General features: G+C 40.2%; 1 protein-coding gene and 1 long non-coding RNA gene across 5 annotated transcripts; one reads left to right on the top strand and one right to left on the bottom strand.

Moving 5' to 3' along the window:
• Positions 1 to 75: 75 nt before the first annotated feature.
• LOC122847132 lies at positions 76 to 2,645 on the bottom strand. Of its 2 annotated transcripts, none has more exons than XR_006373342.1 (4): positions 2,277 to 2,645; positions 1,208 to 1,344; positions 860 to 1,103; positions 76 to 770 (listed from the first exon to the last, which is right to left on the bottom strand). It is a non-coding gene; the product is annotated as an uncharacterized LOC122847132 (long non-coding RNA). The 2 variants fall into 2 exon arrangements; XR_006373341.1 differs by lacking the exon at positions 2,277 to 2,645 and adding an exon at positions 1,448 to 2,101.
• Positions 2,646 to 2,857: 212 nt separating this feature from the next.
• Positions 2,858 to 20,626, top strand: il6st (interleukin 6 cytokine family signal transduce). Of its 3 annotated transcripts, none has more exons than XM_044144508.1 (16): positions 2,858 to 2,953; positions 3,296 to 3,373; positions 7,484 to 7,789; positions 9,096 to 9,240; positions 9,795 to 9,961; positions 10,048 to 10,208; positions 10,512 to 10,674; positions 13,129 to 13,202; positions 13,669 to 13,909; positions 15,215 to 15,385; positions 16,384 to 16,485; positions 16,966 to 17,109; positions 17,192 to 17,335; positions 17,899 to 17,995; positions 18,266 to 18,347; positions 18,555 to 20,626. In XM_044144508.1, the coding sequence occupies exons 2-16, from the start codon at positions 3,304 to 3,306 to the stop codon at positions 19,161 to 19,163; spliced, it is 2,676 nt and encodes an 891-aa protein (XP_044000443.1). In that variant the 5' UTR covers positions 2,858 to 2,953; positions 3,296 to 3,303; the 3' UTR covers positions 19,164 to 20,626. The 3 variants fall into 3 exon arrangements, with proteins under 3 accessions (XP_044000443.1, XP_044000442.1, XP_044000444.1); XM_044144507.1 differs by having other exon boundaries at positions 2,870 to 3,010; XM_044144509.1 differs by having other exon boundaries at positions 2,871 to 3,010; positions 10,048 to 10,202.
• The last annotated feature ends 121 nt before the right edge of the window (positions 20,627 to 20,747 follow it).

Here is a 20,747-nt window from a genome sequence, read left to right as displayed (position 1 = left end):
TGTACAAATAATGTCTCTTTTTTTAAATGTTAAGATAATTTTCAAAACGTACCTACTACATTCTTTGGCCTTTCTTTCCATGCACTACACAGAAAATCTTTTAATTTTGAACTTGTCAGCCAAAAATGCTCCTGTTCTGGTGTTAAGATTTCTGCCGATATATAAAAAGATGGACATTCTTCTTTGCTAAATCTCAGATTGAATGGATAGCATCTGTTTTTAATTCTTGCTATCATTATAATAGTAGAAGAAGAACCTCTGCCCCAGTTTTTAGTAGCCTCTGACATGATCATCATGACCATCTCGTCTGTACAGCATGATTCTCCCACAGGTGGTTTTTCTTTATTTCTGCCTCACATAGCCTTTACAAGACCAAAAGTCCAGTTAATAGTTTCAGTTGATGAGAGCACCTTCTTCCATGTTTGCTGTGTTCCTGATCCTCCCATCTGATCTGAGCTTCTCTGCAGTCAACATGGGGGGTCTTGGCTCTCTTTTTGTGTCAGTCATTTGAAGTAGTGTTTTCTTTTTCTCTACTTTTAATACAATACAATATAGGATCAATGTTATGCAAACCTGTGAGTTACATGTTGCTCTAAGCAATGTTTGATTTTGTGTCAAAACATTTATGTCAATGTTTTGGGTAGTTTCTTTGCCCACATGCAGAACACACTCAGTAGGTAGGTGATAAAAGATAAGTGTATTGTACAAAAGTGATTATGAATGAGAGTCTTCAGTCTGGGAGACCGGGGAGCCAGGAGTTTGGGATGGTACTGGAATAAAGTGGACAGCGGTGAGTGGCAGGAGACGACAGGGTAAAAAATTTTAAAAAAAAGTGTAGAAACAAAAATATGATTCTTACTGGTGGCGCAGAAAAAAAAATCTGTGGGGGGAGAAGGCTGACTGAGGCTGGAACAGGCCTGTGTAGGGAAGAGTCTTAGCGTCGGGAAGATCTTGAGATTGTCCAAAGGGACAACCGGTGGAGGACGGACAGGTTTGCAGGTATGAGGAAGAGGAGTTGGATGTTGCCAGCTGTGGTATGTGATCCGGAGGTAAAGACCAGAGAAATTTGAAGAGAGGAATCCAGGAACTTCTTCAGAAGAAACCTTTAAAGAAAGACACAGAGGTGAGTTGCAGAGCTAATAAAACCTTCACACAAAGAGTAACAACGGATGAACACTGGAGGGCTCGGAGTACTATAAAAGCTAACACTCGGGAGTCGAGGGTTAGACAACATCTCCTTTTATCCTCTGACTGATGAGCCCGGATGAATCGCAGGTGTGCCAGATGTACAGCAGGTCCATCCTCTACAGTCTATTGGCTCCCTCTGGAGGACATTGAGGAAGGCTTAAATAAATAAAAAAACAACAAATATGACTTTAGACTTGTATAGTTCTTTCCATCAAAGACTCTTTACAATGAAATCTGTAATTCCCATTCATGCACACACTGAAGATAGCAAGCTTCTGGATAGTAGCCAAGGGCAGATTGCCATGAGGCAGTCTAACAGAAGTTGATGGCAGGAAAGATCTTCTGCAGCTGTCTGTACCACACTGAATCTGAAGAAGCTGCTGACTGAAGATGCTCTGCTTTCCCAAGACTGTTTCATGAAGAGGATAGTCAAGGTTGTCCATAATTTTCTTGATCCTACGAAGAATCCTTTTTTGCATAATCATCTCCAGAGGTTCCACAGTTGTTCTCAGAACCAGCCTTCTTTATCAGGTTGTAGAGCCTTTTTAGGTCCCTGGTTCTGATGCTGCTTCCCCAGCAGATGATGGCAGAAGAGGAGATGATGCTCTCAACAACAGACTGATAAAAAATCTCCAGCTTGGTGCAAACCTTGAAGAATCTTAGCTTCCTGAAGAGATACTGTCTGCTCTGTACCTTAGACGGCTTCATTAAAGGCTCCAGTACTAGAAGAGGTATTCTCAACTGTAAGAGGGTACAATACCTTAAAACACATGCCATGAAGATGTAAACCAAACCTAAAGTAATAAGTAATGAAGAGCTTCAAAGTAGTGAAGCACATACAAAGATTTACATCAAGAAAAATGTGTTTGCCATAAAAGGAAACTTAGCAGGTCTGAGGTGGTCAGAGCGCCGCACTGACCACAATAACATAAGATTTCACTGATTCATGTAATTTTTTTCATGTTGTGTTTTATTTTAACCCTTCTTGTTTTCTTTTGAAACATCTCATTTAAGTTGTCTCGCACAGAATGTTAAATCAGCGACTAATATTTGCATAAAGTTCCTGTAAATGAGAGGCGGGGACATACCGGAAAGTCGCAGTGGGTTTCTTCCATAACAGTCAGCCGGTGTGACACCAAGCTAGAAGTCGTCTCCAGTAAAGGACAACGTCTCCCCCTAAATGGTGGGGCCTAAATGGAGGGGCTTTCAGCATCTTACATGAGTGGCAATCTGTCAGATCCACAATTTCATCATGCCTTCACCTTTTGACAATATTATTATATCATAAAACAAACTGGCGAAGGCAGGGTGAGTCAAATTATTAAAGAGTCAAATTATTTATGATTGATAGTATCTACAGATCGATATAAGCATAAAAATATTTTAGATGTTTATTTTAAACACGGAACCGTTGAAATTGTCGAAACGTTAGGAGCTGCAACATGCAGCACACAGCTTGCTATGCCAGTGTGTAAATGGTGCAGAGCCCCAAAACACAAACGGCTCAGAGAAAGTACTGGGTTTTCATTTGTTGAGCGTGTTTGACAGACAGTTATTTTGGCCAATAAAGTGGCAGTATTTTCCAGCAGGTTTCGCAGTTCTACCAGAACTCTAGCGCCCCCCGATTCTGATGTCGTTACGGCGTTAGGACGAGATATAACCTGCAGCCTAACGGCATTATTACGACACAGCCTGTTCCTTACGGGAAGTGGGCGGATCTCAACTAGAAGGACTGGAAGGGACGTGACAAACACGGTGGCTACAAGTAGGGCATGTTTTTTCTTAACTGGTCGATTTCTGAAGCTCCTGTTTAGCAGCGGGGGTAAGTTGGATTTTCTTTCTGTCTAAACGTATCCGTCGAGTTAACCGAAGGGACAGCTTTGGCTCGATATGCTAAACATGTGCTGAGTAGCTCTCGCGATCTTTTGCGATGCTATAAAAACTACCCTGATCGTGATATCTGTATTCATATAGAATAAAATGCTTTAGATTCGGTATTTCACACAGTAAGTCAGGCGTCAGTTCCTAAACTATGATCCTCTATGCTACTGTGCGAACTAAAATTTGTGATTTTTTTTGTTTTGTCCTGATCATCCTTTTCTTGCAGCTGTCGTCATGATGTCTTCGATGGTGCTCCAGTTGTTTGGACTGGCTTTCGTCACCTCAGTGCTCCATGCAAAACACGGTCAGTTTCGTTTCTCCAGTTCACCTCTGCTGCCAGCCCCCCTGTTTCCTGGGAATATTATCTTCCAGGAAGAGGAGCTGAGCTTTTCACTCTACAACAGAGCCGCGCAGGGACATTTTTAGGGGCCGGGCCTCCAGGTTAAAAATGGTCACATACAAAAAGATCTTCAAACACCACCACAACAACATAACAATAGATATTAGTCAAGAATATAACCTCCATGATATAACTACACAGTTTTTCTCTGTGTAGTTATCACCCTTCATAACTACACATAGTTAGTTATAAGCACCTCTGAGAGATTTAAATATGTAAAGTTGTGAGAGAAATTATATTCATGTGATCTTGACCTTCTTAACTACATCTAGAGAAACTCATCTATGCATTTATCTTTAGTTACATTGATTACTGCAACCCTCTCACGGGTCAACTTCAGCTGATCCAGAACACTGCTGCTGGTGTTCTGACTGAAACCAGGAAGTTGGAGAACATCACGCAGTTCTAAGTCCTTCCACAGAGAGAATAGACTTTCAAATACTGTTAGTTGGGGTGTGCTCCGGTGGTGTAGAGGTTGGCGCGCCCCACGTTTGGAGGCCCTCAGTCCTTGACACGGCTGTCGCGGGTTCGATTCCCGGACCCGATGACATTTGCCGCATGTCTTCCCCCCTTTCCTTCCCCCCTTCCTGTCAGCCTACCATGATAAAAGGGACACTAGAGCCCACAAAAAGGACCCCTGGTGGGAAAAAATAAAAAAAATACTGTTAGTTTATAAATCACTGAAGGGCTTGGTACCACAATTTATTAAAATGTCCTATAGGCAACAAATAACCTGCCTTTCCTTGGATTGTTCTCAGTCAGGAAACATTTTATAAGCTCCAAATGCTGTGGACCGAACCTTTCTTTAGCAGTTGAGGTTCTGCAGTAACTTCTATTCACAGTTGCTCTCCTCCAGCAATGACTCGTCTGGTAGGAGGAGTGAACTGGGGGCAGGCTGGACTGGGGCTCTGGGCAGTCTGATCAACTCACACTCAGAGTTTTCTCTGTGGCCGAACCATTTCTGTGTTTGGGGAGGAGTCCACTCCCACAAGGACAATAACTAAAGTAAATAAAAAGGTTTTTTCTTAACTTCAATACTGGACTAGCATTTTGTCTGTAATTTGATAGCTGGACGGCCCAGTTCTGGTCCGGTGTTCTGATAACAGAGGACATTGAGGCAGAAGCTCATCAAGGATGAGAATCAGTTCATAGTCATTATTAAATTGAGGGCAACCAGACCCATTTGTTAAGCTTAATTGTTATTGTTACTTAAATATTATTGTTGACAGGACACAGGGAGGCCTCCAGACACACATAAGAAAATAAAAGTTAAAAAGTCCTCAACTAAGGCACTTGGGGCATCAAGGACAAAAGGGGCTGGTGCTCAAGACTGTGCCTGACTCCACAAATATAATGACAGAAAAATAACGTGTCAGCTCACAGTCTCTATAGTTCTTTGGATAAGTTTAAAAATGGCTGATGCTGTTAGCTCTTCCAGCTGCAGTCTTAAAGGGTTTTCTGGTCATGACTACACTGCTTACCTGAAAGTCAAGCAGTCTTTTCTTTGTCTTACCTTTGAGTCTCAGGGAACACCATGGTAACCCACACTCTGACCAGTGTTTGTAAAACCACAAACATTTGTCAGAAGCTGTATTGTGTAGGTACCTAACTCCCAATAAGCCAAGGTTTTATTGAGCAGCTGTTTCCAGAGAGTCTTTTCTGCTTTTTGGTCTGAACTCACTCTGATTCACTGAAGTGAGAGTGCTGTGATTGCTGTTTGTGTAAGAAGTTTATGAGAGGCCCCATGGGCCAAAACTTAAAAACTTTCTTACATATACTATCAAACTCTCGTACTATCAAATGTAAGAATGAATAACAGAATATAGCAATGAGAACACTAGTAAATATAAGAGGGTTTGATGGTGAACGTAATAACGAATAGTGGTTTGTGTGAGAGAGTTCGATTGCAACGGAAGTTAACTTAAAATCTAAGTCTGATTGAACCCCTGTAATAAAGCAGTAGGTGGAGGAGACACAATATGGGATATTTATGGGATAAATAATAACACAGGAGCACGGTGGAAAAGGGAGGTAAGAAAGCGATCATTTCCGGCCAAAATGGGAGAATTAACAGGTATAACATTGTTAATCCTCCTACAATAGTGTCAGCATTATCAGAAGTCTTTGGAAATGACAGTAAAGCCAGTCCTCACTTCATTTTGACAACACAAGGCATTACAGCGCCCTCTTTTACAACCTCCTTTCAAAATAAAAGCACACCTCCGGTTTTTGTTTGATTCACACTTTGAGTTTACACTGCATTCATCCATACATATCTACATACATAAGCACAGCTTGGCCTGTTTTAAACTGACTCCATCTTCTGTTTCTTCTTCTAATTTTAGACTCGGTTTAAGTTGAGTTGAATAGCAGAAGTGGGTTTACAAATTATGTGGGATGCGTCTTAAAGAAATATCACTTCAGCATTTTTCTGAAGTGACAATATTAGGATTGTATGACATGAGGAAATCATGTTTGTAGTATTTACAGCACTACTGCTGAACATTGCAATAACAGTATTGATTATGATTCTGTTCGTGCAAATAACTGCAGTGATGTTGATATCAAGATGACAAATGCTAGTTGATGTATTTTCAGCTTCAATACAAACACACTTAGCTTGGAAAGGCATTGTTTTTGTCCTGTCTTGTCCATATAAATGTAATCATATTAATAATTTTTACTTTTAACTGAAATGAAAATGCAAATGGAGAGTTACCACAAGATTTAACATTTACTGTTTCAAAAGCTCTACAATCCCAACTATGAAGTTCACTGTAACTACAGTGTGTTTTATGAGATGCCTGAGTTTATTATGGAAGCATGACTGCAGTTTTCCCTCACTGTGGTCAGTGTAGAGTCATGCAACAGTCCTTCTCCTCTATCTGTAGCTGTGCACTGAGGGGCAGCTGGCTGAAGGAAACCTACCACACTTTTTATTCTCATTCAGCAAAGACAAATTTGTCTGATTCCATTTGGTTGTAAAAAATATTTTAATAATCCGCCAAAAGCTGTCATTCATATAACCTTTTTTACAAACTGCAGGTGACATATAAAGCGGTAAAGGAGCGGAGTGCAGGCTGGCAGCCAGAGCTTGGAGCCCAGCTAAATATTCAGCTATTATCAGCTTGTTCCACTGATTTATTTTTTTTAAACAGAACATAAAAACAATCATGTTGTGCACATTAAGCTGATTTATTCTAGATATACTGCTAAATGTAGCAGGCATACATTATATGATTGTGCCTATGTCTAATAAAAAAAGGAAACACCTTATCAATGACATTATTATAGCTGATATGATCAATATTTTAGCAGAACTAGTAAGAATTGTTATAGTTTTATTTTTGGATGAAAACAAGTGGATTATTTTGTTGTGAGTACTGTGAAACCATGGCATTGGGTTTAAAGATTACTATATCAGAATCTTGTGCTGACCTTTCTTCAGATGCGACCCAGTAATTTAGTATATCATCAGAAATTGAGTTTGCTAAATATGGCTTTCAATTTATGGAGACCAAAATATAAGAACATTTATAAAGTTAGAAAGTTTCTAAGAAAATGTGACTATTATTAAAAACAACCTGGCCTCTGCTCCACTGTAAGGGATCTATAGGCTGATCACTTCCATGCTACACTGCATTGATGCAATCATTTATGCCAAAAGGCTGTGCTGTACATGGACATGGCCTGTATTAAAACTTTTCTTTTCTTGCTATGATGTCATAGTAATATTTTGTGAGAAGCCAATATATATATTTTTTAATTATCTGAGCAGACGTAAAAGTTTGACATATTTCTCTAAAACTAACATCAGCCTTCAGCCATGTGTCTGGCAGACTGCTGTAGTAGTGTAATGCTTTTTAGGTTTTCAAAAGTCATTTGGAGAAACTTTTTGTTGTATTTTTTCTGATAACATATTGCACCGTGGAATTAATAATCTTACAGTTCAGAAATGACCTCAGAGGTTACTATATTGACCATGGTTTCAATGTTTTTTTTTTCCTTCTGCAGAATTTAGCACCCACCTGGTGACTGCTCCTCATGTTCCAGTGGTGGAGATCGGTACTAACTTCACGGCTACATGCGCGATCGTCAACACAGTTGAAGCCACTGCCGACAGTCTCTACTGGAATCTATCAGAATCATCCGTTGTACCTGAAAAGAACTACGTCAAGATCAATGAATCAGCATTAGCTGTGACCATCCTCATCAGCGGTGAAGAATCTGAATGGCTTTTCTGTATGTGCAAGAAAAAGTCCCCCTACGTTTCTCTGAATAAAAGCAAATTTATTCATGGGATCTACCTGAAGAAAGCCTGTAAGTTTACTCTGCTCAGTATGAAACTTGTCCCATGTTTTTTAATCATACATGGAAAGGGGTTTTTAATCAAAGATAATTTGATTACCAAAATTGATTTGGTAATCAAATGTTATAATTTCATTACCAGTTGATTTGTGTGTAGGTGTGGAGCAGCTAATTGTTGACAGTATAGGGGTGCAAATTTATTATCACAACATCACTGCAAGCCATATGCATGTCAAAAAAAAACATAGGTTGCAATTATGATAGCTACCAATTTAATTGTATAATGTTTACACTGCATTCAACCATACATATGCATGGATGAATGCATACATATGTATGCATTCATACATATGTATGAATGCATACATTCATACATATGAATGTATGCATTCATATGTATGAATGCATACATACAGTCTCTGTGGCTGTAGTATATTAGTGACGTTTGTTTTATGCAGGATTAACATGTTGATGAAGCCATTAAAGAGCTGATATGAAGTTGGTTCTTTATTAAAAAAGATTTTTCCGAACAAAAAAATGTACCCAGTTTTCCCACAGTAACAAACTGCCTGTGAAATGTTATTCATATTTTTGCCTCATGACTGAGAACACACCAAGGTAATGCAGGTTATTTGTTGCCTATAGGACATTTTATTAAATTGTGGTGCCAACCATTCAGTGATTTATAAACTTTAAAATACTAATAGTATTTTAAATTAAGACTTCCACTGAGTACTTCTCTCAGCCACTTAGAACTGGGTGATGTTCTCTATCTTCCTGGTTTTAGTCAGAACACCAGCAGCAGCTGTTGTGTTGCTTCTATATATTATGCTGCATATAGAAGCAACACAACATTCCTCAACATAACCATGGCAGATGAACGCAACTAAAGATGCGTTTGTCGCATTGATGAGTTCATAATTAGTGTCCATCTCTCCTATGGTCTTTTTAACAATCGTAGTCTCAGATTAATTCAGTTCTCCAGCTGCAGCCCCTCAACAACAATATTGAACCTATCAGGGAAACATACTACATTTACTCTGTAGATACTTGACTAATATCTGTTCTTACGTTGTTGTTGTGGTTGTGGTGTTTTAAGTCCTTTTTGTACGTGACCATTTTTAACTTGGAGCCCCAGCCCCTACAAAGGTCTTTGCTTGATCATGTGATTATCACAACATTTCCGGATATTCTCACATATAATCACCTTTTCTAATACTGTGCAGTCCTAATTTGTAATTTTGTTTTTCTGACTATAAACAAGGTGAACTGTAGTTGGTTCCTAATCTGAGGTCTTATCTTCTTGGCCCAACACCAGATCCACCTCGGAGAGTGGAGAACTTGTACTGTGTGGCAGAGCAGGTTGGGAAATTGGTCTCCAACAATTTAAACTGCAAGTGGGACGTGGTTGGTGGTCAGACTGAAGATGTCAAAACAAACTACACAGTGATGGTGCAATTTGAGTGAGTCTTGCATCGATGCTGCATGCCAGCATTATTCATTACGTCTGGTAGTAAGATTGTTTGTTTTGGAGAATAAAAAAGTTTTGAATGGTTTTTTTTATCTGTATGCAGATTATCTAATGATGATCTGAATATGTTCTGCATGTTTTATTTTGACTTTACTGTATTTAATAAGGACAGATAGAAGAAACAGATCAAGGCAACTTAATGCCAGCATCAGTGTTCGTAACATAACTACTTCAGCCACCAAACCTGACCATGCACCATGATCCATCATATCCCATCATACCCCACCAGCTCCATCATACTCCCCCATATTCCACCATGCTCCATTATACTCACCCATGCTCTCCCATACCCCACCATGGTATTCCTTGATTGTGGCAGGAAGTTGCTTTTGGACATTTTTAACCCAGTATTTCATCATGATTTTATATTTCATGCTTTTGGGAAGAATTGCTAGTAATTGAGAGTGAAAGAGGTGAGGAACTGAACATGTTATGCAGTACAACTTATTTCATATTCTAAGTTTTCTAAAAATGCTTTCTAAAAAGTGTCTCCAGGTCAAGCACATACAGAAGCAGCCCAACATTCCTCAACACAACCTTGGTGGATCTGGAAGTCTTCCCCCATTACATGCCACTGGATGTTTGGGTGGTGGCTCGTAATTTACTGGGAACAGTGGAGTCTGAGCATCTGAAACAGGACGCCAATGAGTTTGGTAAGTAAATGTTTGACCATCTTCATTTTTGAAGGTTTTTATTTTTGTTGCATTCTGAAATGGACTCTTGTGTTTCTGTGTTCCAGTGAAAACACATCCTCCATCCAAAGTGACTGTGATTCCAGAGGAGCCTTTCCCTAACTCCCTTTTAATTAAGTGGCAGCCTCCTATTGATGAAATACAAGTAAAACTGACTTATCAAATCCGATACTGCCAAAGTGGATCCCATACCTGGAGCTATGTAAGTGTATGTGATCTAAGCACTTTATGGATCAAAACTGTTTCCGAGCCCATTCTGGTTGAAATGCTGAATATTTTGATCACCTGGGGGAGAGCAGAAGTTCTGCTGCCTTTAAGACAGTTCTGTTTAATCCCAACTGATGCATGTCGGACCAAATGGCAGTTGTTCACCCTCTGGCTCGCTGATTCTTAAAGAATATATTTTGAATAAAATCCCACTCAGATAAATCAATTCTTGGTTTATCTGGTTCTTGGGTTTATTATTGATATTGAGTTTGTCTAAATTGACACTGGGGTTTTTATTTTACAGATACCTCTTGGAGACACCGACAAGGTCATGACTTCCTTCAGACTGCAGAATCTTCAGCCATACAGCGCTTATGTCATTCAGATGCGCTGCAGAAATCGAGACGGGAACTCGGGTCACTGGAGTAACTGGAGTGTCAATGAAACTAAGACAACACCAGAGGATCGTAAGTGTTATTGTTTCATACTTTGACTGTTGACAGAGATATGGAGTTATATGTGTGCCAACATTAAGCAGAATCCTGTCTGTGCCTGTTTTGGCACAGATGCACTGAAAAAAATGAACTTAGGGGGTTATCACATTAACAAAAGAATATCAAGTACTTTTAACTAAATAATTTAAAATCATGTTGGATAAACAAGAAACGTGATTCAATTTAGTCAGATTCATCTCCCGCCAAAAAAATTAACTTTTGGGGTTATTACATTAACAAAAGAATTTCATGTACTTTTAACACAATAATTTTATGTTTGAAATGAAAACGTGATAAAATCATGTTGGATAAACAAGAAATTCAACAACTTCACATTTATGAAATTTAATCATGTTGTGATAACATGATTCATTATAGTCAGACTGATCCTGTGCTGAAGCCGAGTGAGATCACGGGATATCACACGAGTTCACGCGAAACAATTGTTTTTGTCTCAACTTGAATAACGTATTCAAGTTCAGATAATGTGATTCAATTTAGTCAGATTCATTTCCCTCCGAAGAGGGTCTAGCGAGATCAGGGGATCACGAGAGATTATGGAAGATCACGAGACATAACTGTTTTGCGCCTGGGAAAACTTCAAAGCGGTTTTAGTTACACATTAAACTATAGATATTTGTTTTACTCTGTTGTATTTAATGGCTACACTGTAACAAATGGCTGTAAAAACTACAGCATCAAAATACAGTAAAGTGGCTGGGTTTTGAAAATACAGTTCTGTTGTACCTTTTCTAATTGTTGAGTGTTCTTTCGACCCTTTCACCCAGTCCTGTCTTAAAACACTTAATGTGATGTAACTTAAAAAAATGTCTTTGAATTAACGTAATTAAATCATGGAAAGGATTGTCACACGATTAAATAGCTTTCTTTCAACATGAGCTAACTTAATTTTCATAAGTTGGATCAACTTAATAAGTAGTGTGAAGGTATCACTGTAACATAAGTTGGTTTCTCCAGCGTACTGTGTTGGCGCAGGGGGTTAGCACACTGCACGTTTGGAGGCCTTAGTCCTGGATGCGGATGTTGCTGGTTCGACTCCCGGTCCTGGCAACCTTTGCCATGTCCTCACCCTGTCTGCCTACTGTCTCAAAAAATACGAGCCACTAGTGCCACAAAAACTCTTCGGAGAAAAAAAAAAGTTGGTTTCAACTAAATTGCCATTAATCTTAGTTAAGTAAATTATTTGGTCCAAAGCTTTGCAAATTAGTTGGGCTGGCTCTCTTAAATTACATTGGGCCCATCTATAGTAAATGAGTTGAATCAAACTTAATAAATTAAATTGAGCCAACATATTTGCTTTATATAGGAATAACCATAAAAAATAAGTTGAGCCAACTCATTTTATTTAAATTAGAATAACCATAATATATTAAGTTCAGCCAACAGGTTTGATTTAAAATCACCCATAGAATAACCATAATATCATAAGTTGATCCAACACAATTGCTTTACATTGGAATAACCTTAATAAATTAAGTTGACCTAATTTGCTTTAAATAGGAGTAACAGAATTACATGGTGCTGAAATAAAGCAAAGTAATCAGGTGGAAAACCTTTCCAGGATTTTGTTATGTTCATTCAAAGAGTTATTTTTTTCAGTGTGCGACGTTGGTTGCGACGATTGTAGGAGTTTGTCCCGTAACGGGCAGGTTTCTGGCTCAATCCCCTCTCCATCCGCCTCTGATGTTTTGTTCACCCGTCTCTCCTGCTAGTGGTGGTCAGAGGGTTCCTCAGGGCAGCTCTGGCCACTATCTAGTAGCTTATTGTCATCAGTGTGTGATCAGGCTTCTGTACTTTTTGGACATCACCTGCGCTGCGGTTTGAACGTAATTTCATTCACTGTTTCTGCCAATTTCTTCCACTTTTTCTTCTTCTATTTTATTTTTTATGGGGCTTCCATTTTTATAAAAGTATTCCCGGGAACAGTTACACTCCCCCTCCTCTTCTGTTCACCTCTCCTCCACCACAGGAGCACAGGAGAAATCCTGAAATTATTTTACTGTTGTTGACAAAAAAAAATGTAGCAAAGCATTATTTTACATGTAGCTTTTTACAACTGAAGCAACAGTTCTGCCTGTTATCCTATTTTTGTTAATTGACAGCATTAAACATTTAGAACTCATTTATTAACTCAGTTAATTAATCGTGATTAATTCAAAGCAACTCCAATTAATCAGATTAAAAATCTTAATCGTTCTACTGTCCTATGTGTATGCATGTGCGTATGTGTATAAGAATAGTAAATTCTTTTTCTTTCCTTTTCAATGATCACTTGTCATTGGCTCAGAAAGCCCAGATGGTCCATCTGTTAATGATGCTATAATCCTGCACATGTCTCCCTTCACTGTGCAGCTGAAGACATGAGTCATGATGTGATGCTTCCTGTTTTTTCTACCTCTGATTCAGGACCTAGAAGTAAACCAGATTTGTGGCAGTTGTCAGGGGGTGACCATGGTGAAGAAGTGCAGATCATTTGTAAGGTAAAGTTTTCATAATGTTGTAAACAAAACAGTTTAATAAAAAAAATATCCAAATCCAACATTACCAGATTGGAAAACATCAGAGAACAGCTGATATTCACTCACTAGACATATTATTGGGTCCAACTTTCTTACATGTACACTGGGCTGAACACTCAAGTTCTGGCTTCATTGGTTCTGGTCTAGATTCAGCCAGGTGTCTGAAATATTAATTTGGGTTGAGATCCGGCGACTGAGGAGGGCATTGGACTACACTGATCTCATTGTTACTTCTGAACAGCAGTTTGATTTTAAACTTTGGAAATGTGAAACTAAATGGCGTTGTAAGGATGAAGCTGGGTTTGTTGACAGCAGAATGACTCAGCTAGAGTGCAGGGGATGAACAGCTCAGTCTACGCCGAACAGATTCTCCCATTGATGGAGGCTGCTTTTTCATCCTGCGTGTGTATATGACTTTGACTTTCAGGATCCCAAGCATGCCAATGGAAGGATAACGTCATTCAGCTTAATTCCCTACACCAAGAATGGACCTTTGGAGCAGGAGATCATCCCGGCTGACCAGAACCAGAACTCCAGTGAGAGCAGAGTCATTCTGCTCAAGAAGATTTCCTTGGCTGATAAACAGCTTGTAAAGGTTTGTGTGAATGCCAACAATTCCAAGGGGACTTCTCCAGAGGCGTGTTTGGGCATCCCTGTCAGATCATCTGGTAAGAAACATAGCAGCTAGTGCATATGGAAGCCTTATGTTATGTTATGTTATGTTATGTTATGTTATGTTATGTTATGTTATGTTATGTTATGTTATGTTATGTTATGTTATGTTATGTTATGTTATGTTATGTTAAAGCTAGCCTACACGTGCAGAGTCAGTGTCAGCAGAATAAACCCAGAGCCTCATTAGGACTGCAGTTCAGAAAAGAATACAACTAATACTTTTATGCGCATTGTGGACTGGTGAGGTACAGTAGAAAAGATAGTGCAGCTGTGCTCTTGCCATTATGCATACTTAGTAAGCTAAAGAACCAGAGTATTTAAAAAGTCTGGTGAGATTTCAGCTCCCTTTCACAGTAACTCTGTCTGTACATAAATCTTTTGACATCATAGCAAGGAATGGTAGCACAACAACAACTTTTTAACAAGTATGTTAGCATGCTCATATGCATGCTAACATGCATAACATATGCATACAAATTTCCAGGTTTTCCTCCTGAAAACGACTTGAGAAACGAAGGAATGTCATTTTCTGATGGTTTCGTTGAACCAATCCTGAACGAAAGCAGTTGAGGATTGGTTCATTCTTCAACTCAATCAACCCTGAGCAGTGATTGGCCGGTTGTAAACTCAGAAATCCAATCTTTTTCAATATCTAAATACAACATGCTAAACTCCGTTCTAGTGTTATAGTCAAAGCCACTTAATCTGAGACCAAGTCAAGTCCAAGACCAGTGGAGAGAGAGAGACCCAGACCACCATAAACATAATAATGTAGTTGCTGCTGTAAATGCTTAAAGAAAATCTGGCTGTGGTGTGACATCAGCAGGACTCCAGCCTGACTGGTGGTAGATAGGTGCCCTGACCTAACACATAGCTGAACTCAAACCTGTTCGTAAACAGACCGCCATTTACAGGCTGACATTGACATTGGCAAATGTAATGTAACTAGAAAACGTTTCTACTAATATTCTTCTAACCCTAGTAGCTCTCTGTGTCAGAGGGTGTAGCGTCACCTTTTCTCCTATCACTCTTACCCTATGGCTCTTAGATTTTCTTATGATATATAGTTCTTAGAGACAATTCAGAATTGGCTAAGAGCTGGTCAGAGCTTTACAGTATCTTGAGTGCTGCTTCTTTAATGTATAATGTTGAGCAGCAGTTTTGTAAGCATAACTAATGTCCTAGGTGACTAGATGATTATTATTGTTTCAAATGTTGAAAGAAATAGAGATTCAATTAGTCCTTTAGTTGATGTAAAGCTATCTGTGTTGCTAACAGTGTGTGTGTTTCTCTTTCAGAACGACCAAAGTTGGAAGAGCTGAAGGTGTGGACCCAGGAGGGTCAGATGTTTGTGGAATGGAAACGGCCAAATAACACCGCTGTAACTGAATATGTAGTTGAGTGGGCAAGGCCTGGAAAAACAGACTGGCAGAGAGAAAACAAAACCACCACGAGGACCGCAATTAAAGGTTATATTCTGTTTTTGGCCGTTTAATTTTTTTGTTGTTGTTGTTGATCTACTGATTGTCCAAATAAAGGAGCAGGCAGTTATGTGATTGAGTAAAAATGGATCTGGTAGATATCAAGCAAAAGTAAGAAATGGGAAAAGTAACACTGTTTACTCAAATGATTCTCTAAAAATGAAATCAGTAAAATCTTAAATAAAATAAGGTGTCCAGCTTAATTCAGCCTAAGGTATCTAAAGTTAATCTGTTGGGGTGGATTGGGCTCAGACATAACATCTGTGGGCTTGGTCCGGTCTGGTTGGATTTTTTGTGCTCAATCTAAACTCTAGCACAGATTTCTCCTCCAGATGTGATCCAGGGGGAAATTATGAGGCTGTGTGTTCAGATCACAGCAGGTGAATCGCTCATAAGCGGAGTAGTTTAGTTTCATGTGTTATATGTAGTTATTGGGACCACAGTCAGTGTTTTTGTCACTGCAGAGAAAAAGCTAGATGTGTTCATCTTTATGATGTGTGATGGAATCCAGACTCTCTGTTCAACTTGTTGAATGTTAATCAAACCACGCAAAAATTAAATGCAACTAAACAGTCTATGTCAATATCATTTAAAAATTTAGGGATAAAAAGAGAATATGACAGAATGTTTGGATGCCGTCAGTCAAAATGACGGACAACAAAAAAGCCAAACGCAGCTGCTGACTGGGATGCTCATTATTGCTGCTATATCTCAACTGTTTTATATTTTTTGGGTTTGGTCTCGCTTGTAAATGAGCCAATGAGTCTTGAGATTTTTCCTGTATAAAAAAGGATTATATATATAACTAAATATTAAGTTGTGATTGAAGGCTGTAAACTGGCACTCCACACCTCATTCAGCTCTTTGTGAGCAGAGTGTGGTGGGATAATTCAACAATAATTCTATGTCATCCTTATAACCTGCAGCCCTACTGTTCATCTTTATTTAACCAAACTTTGTTTTTTGTATTCTGATGTGAAATCCAGGGAGCCTTGAGAAGTTTGTTCGCTACAACGTGTCAGTTTATGTCAGTCAGTCTGGAAGGATCAGGAAGCTGGTTCATAAAGAAGCCTATCTGGAGCAAGGAGGTAAGAGGAACTGGATGATGCTCAGGTTCTCGCTTTCTTCCATGTCTTCTTTTATCTGTTTACCTTTATTTACTCAGGGAAACCCTCGCCTTCTTTCAGAGAGCAGATGATGTTCAATCATTTCTCACTTGTTTTGCACTGAAACCAAAACATTTCATTTTGGTCTCAACTGACCAGAGCACCTTCCTGGCAGCAACAGGGACTTCAAATTTGATCATGACATTTTGTGGTAATATTGTCATAACATTAAAGGCAAAGATATGAAAACAACTAATTAATTCTCTGCAGTCATATTTGGCCTGTTATTTGGCCAGCACTTTCACCACTAAGCTGCAGATGTGAATGTAATACTGCTGTGGTTCTGGTTCTTTTACGATTAGGGAAGTTCCTGAGCGGATTTGGGTAACAGTGGATCTGTTTACCTGACTTGGATCCAGTCTGGTGTGATCAGCTCTAATAATGTTTCTGCTTTGGTTCCAGCTCCAGACCAAGGCCCTACTATTAGCAAGAGCTACCCAGCATACGATAATGCTCGGCTGGTGTGGGATGAGATTCCACGGGACAAGAGGCGGGGCTTCATCACAAACTACAACATATCCTACAGAAAGGAGAACGAGGCCCCGAGTACGTTCCTACCTGTCAGAACTGGCTCTTTACTCCAAAGTTTTCACCGTCTTCTCAACCTAACTTGTTTGGTTCTCTTCAGAATCGATTCCTGTTCCAGCTAACAAAACCTCCTACACGCTGACTGAACTGCTGGGCAACACCAAGTATGAAGTCTGGATCAGCGCTTCAACCGTGGCAGGCTCAAAAAACAGCAACCCTCACTCCTTCACCACACTGAGATATGGTGAGTCTGTCTGCAGGCAGCGGCTTCACATCAGCTAAACAAACAGGACATATTCATTCAAAGCCCTAATAAAATAACAGCAGCAGACTGTGAGTAAGACGTTGAAGGCAACTAGATAAACTGCAGAGCATGTGGGAAGAGATGAGTGTGTCTGTGCACACACACACACGTCTGCTTTTAAGCTGCACTGAAGGAGGGGAAAGAAGTGATTGATGATGGAAAATAAAAAAATGGTGTTGACTTTCTGAGAGACGGACAGGTCACCAGTCCATCAGGACAGACATGTCCGACCCATGAACCAGTGTACCAGCTATGGTTAGGACTGGTTCACAAGCCGGGGTTTTGCTTTTTGGAAGGCCACAGGAAGTAGAATCCTGTGGTCGAGTCGTTCATCTAGAATCTGGGTTTGCATGTTGGCGCAGAACAACAAAAAAACTATCTGGTATTAATAGTTTGCCAGCATTAATAAACCTTTATTCATTAGCAAAAAACTGAGTGGAAATAAAGGAAAGTGTGATGGCCATGTGAAGAGTTGCTGATCTGTTGTGCTGTCTTCCTGTCAGCTCCAGGAACGATTGAAGGCATCGTTGTGGGAGTCAGCCTGGGCTTCCTGTTCGTCGTTCTCATGGCTCTCCTGCTGTGCTTCCTGAAGAAGGATGTGTAGGTGGAATTGTCCTGTCTGTCTCCTTCCTTTCTTTATAAGATGTAACTCTTCATAGTGTGTTAGCATGTCAACACATACTTTATGAAGAGCATTCATGCTGTAAAGTTGCTCTACAAAAGCTCAGTGGAGGTGGGACTGCTCCAGTTTCTGCTCTGTAGTTAGGCCAGATCAGACTCCTTTCAGGTCTTGTGTTAGAGACGTGATGTGTGTTGCTGTTGGTTTCCTGACAGATAGCTGTGTAATGTCAGAGTTCTGTTTCCTTTCAGATTAAAGGAGAACTTCTGGCCCCAGATTCCCAACCCTGGAGAGAGCACCATTGGAAACTGGTCTCCTGATTATCCTCCAAAGGTAAACCTGCAGTACTTCCGCCCTGTCTCTCTTGTTTTCTGTGGGTTCCATACGAAAGCTCTGACTCTTGCTGTCAGGATTCGGTTTTCAATTCAAAGTGAACTTTTGTATTTATATTTAATATAGGCCTGACAAAACCTTGAATTTTGTATTGGGGTGAAATTCTTTTGGTCTGAGATGTGACAGTGATCTTTTGTTCCTCTGCAGGAAGAGACCCCAAAGGAGAACTGTGTGTCTGGTGTGTCTGTGCTTGATGTTGGGGTGTGTGAGGTAAAGCTTGGCTTTGAAGAGGACAAGACCAGTCTGTCCCTGAAGAAGGGCAAATACCTGTCTGAGGAGCACAGCAGCGGGATCGGCGGCTCCTCCTGCATGTCCTCACCGCGCCAGAGCGTTTCCGACAGCGACGAGGGCCCTGACCTCGCTGACTCCACGGCCAGCACCGTTCAGTACTCCTCTGTTGTGGCATCCAGCGGTTACAAGGGCCAGACACCCAGCTCCCATTCGCAGCATTCCATCTTTTCGCGGTCCGAGTCCACGCAGCCACTGCTGGACTCAGAGGAGCACCCAGACGTGTCGCTGCAGGAGGGATGCAGGCAGGTCCAGCCTCCTGCCAGGCCGTCACTGTTTACTGGTGCAGAGAACCAAAACAGCAGGGAGTCTGATGACTTCAGGCTGCTGGGGGTGGAGCATCATGACTTCTGTCCCCTCAGAGAGGACACTGAGCTGACCACTGAGCCAGACAGCCTGTCTGCTGACACAGAGTCAGCAGCAGTGTCCAGCTACATGCCACAGCTGGGAGGTTACAGACCGCAGTAAGAACATGTCGCACTGTATCGTTTTATTTTATTTTAAGCCTTTGACACAATGATTTTAAAATTGTCTCACTCATTTCCGCTTCAGCGCATGTTTACATGTGCGGCTGTATAATTCTTTGTAAAGTATTATGTGAATGACAGACTGTAGCAGTAATGCTTGGCGGCCAGAGTGTACCTCTCTGTTCCTCACCAGACTGATGGACCTGCAAGCTTTGAGTTCTAACTGCCAAGACCTTCAGACTGAATTTATCTTCTCAGAACATTCACGGATGAAGATTTTGTCAAGTATTTTCTGCTGAGAGTTAAAGTTGCCTGGTAGCGTAGCAGTTAACTAACTCAATCTGAAAACTGATTTAACAAGGCTGTCCCACATATCAAACATGTGACCTGTGGAAGGACGGAGGCTCACTGTCAGGTCTGCCTCCTTAGTAAGTACTCTCAACATTTCTTGCAGAGGGTGTGAGCCCTTAGATAAAACACACTGTCATCAGCATGTTTGCAGATAATTAGTCATTTTCTACAGTAGATTGCAGGACCACAGGAAGATGGAAGAGAAACTGTCTTTACAGTCAGCTTGTTCTGAGCTGCAGGCTGATGTCCAGAGGAACAGAAACCTGTTCCTGAGAGCAGATTGCTGTGAAAGTGGTCTGCAGCTTGTCTGTAGCACCAGAACTCAAATGGAGGCTCTTCAGGGCAGAGTGTCCCCTCAGAGAGGACACTGAGCTGACCACCGAGCCATTATTGTTTTTGGAAACAAAAATGGTATTAGGTGATATGAAACTGACAAATATATTACAGAAAGAATGTGGTGCTTTTTTATCACGCGACGCCAGTTAGAGTGGAGATGTGTTACTTTGATATTGTAATAGAAACAGAACTACTGCTTTTTGGATCTCTCCAAAAAGTGCTATTTATGGCCCAACAAGTTTGTTACTGACAGAAAAGTGCTGAGTGGACATATGTCTCCACTTCTGCTTTATAGCCATTGCTATTTTTTCTTTTCTCGTCTTATTACCTCAATTCTGGCTCTACATAGTTCATCCTGTGTTCATTTCAGTTCAGTTTCTTTATAGAACAACAATTCACAACGTGTTCTCTCAATGAACTGGTTCAGTTAATATCCAATTCAGTTTAGCTCCAATCCATTTCTTTCAGTTTTCTCATTTCAGTTCTAGATTAAGACATGCTGTACACACTGACGTGTTGAGGTGACATATAGCTGAACCTGGTGAAGAGTTTGGCTCTGTGGGATGGAAAGCTCAGTTTGGGTTTGTCCTTCCTCTTCTTGTTCTGTGCATTCAGTTCTGCAGAAATGGGATGTGCATTGCTAGGCATTATCATTTATTACATAATGTATTTTTTTTAGCTTTAGTATATATGCTGCACTTGAATGTAACCAAGATATCTTTGTTAAACTTAACCTGTACTGTGTATCAATAAAGTTTCTTTGAGATGCCTTACAAATCTGAGCTACATGTGGTCTGTAGGTTAAAACAGCTCAAGTGATTTCTGGACAGACATTTGACCTTTTTCCTTTATTCAGGAGTTTGTGACAAATTGGCCTGACACTAAATTGTCTGCAAAA

This window comes from Gambusia affinis, linkage group LG17, assembly GCF_019740435.1.
Source record: "Gambusia affinis linkage group LG17, SWU_Gaff_1.0, whole genome shotgun sequence".
NCBI lineage: Eukaryota > Metazoa > Chordata > Actinopteri > Cyprinodontiformes > Poeciliidae > Gambusia > Gambusia affinis.
Note: the sequence above shows the minus strand (reverse complement) of the source record. Positions and strands in the feature narration are given on the sequence as shown.

What these genes read in the sequence shown, in the direction of transcription:
- il6st (XM_044144508.1), top strand. Translation starts at nt 3,304, where the DNA reads ATGATGTCTTCGATGGTGCTCCAGTTGTTTGGACTGGCTTTCGTCACC. An exon ending in CATCCCTGTCAGATCATCTG is followed by an intron (nt 13,910 to 15,214) that starts GTAAGAAACATA and finishes TTTCTCTTTCAG; the next exon opens with AACGACCAAAGTTGGAAGAG. An exon ending in AGCCTATCTGGAGCAAGGAG is followed by an intron (nt 16,486 to 16,965) that starts GTAAGAGGAACT and finishes CTTTGGTTCCAG; the next exon opens with CTCCAGACCAAGGCCCTACT.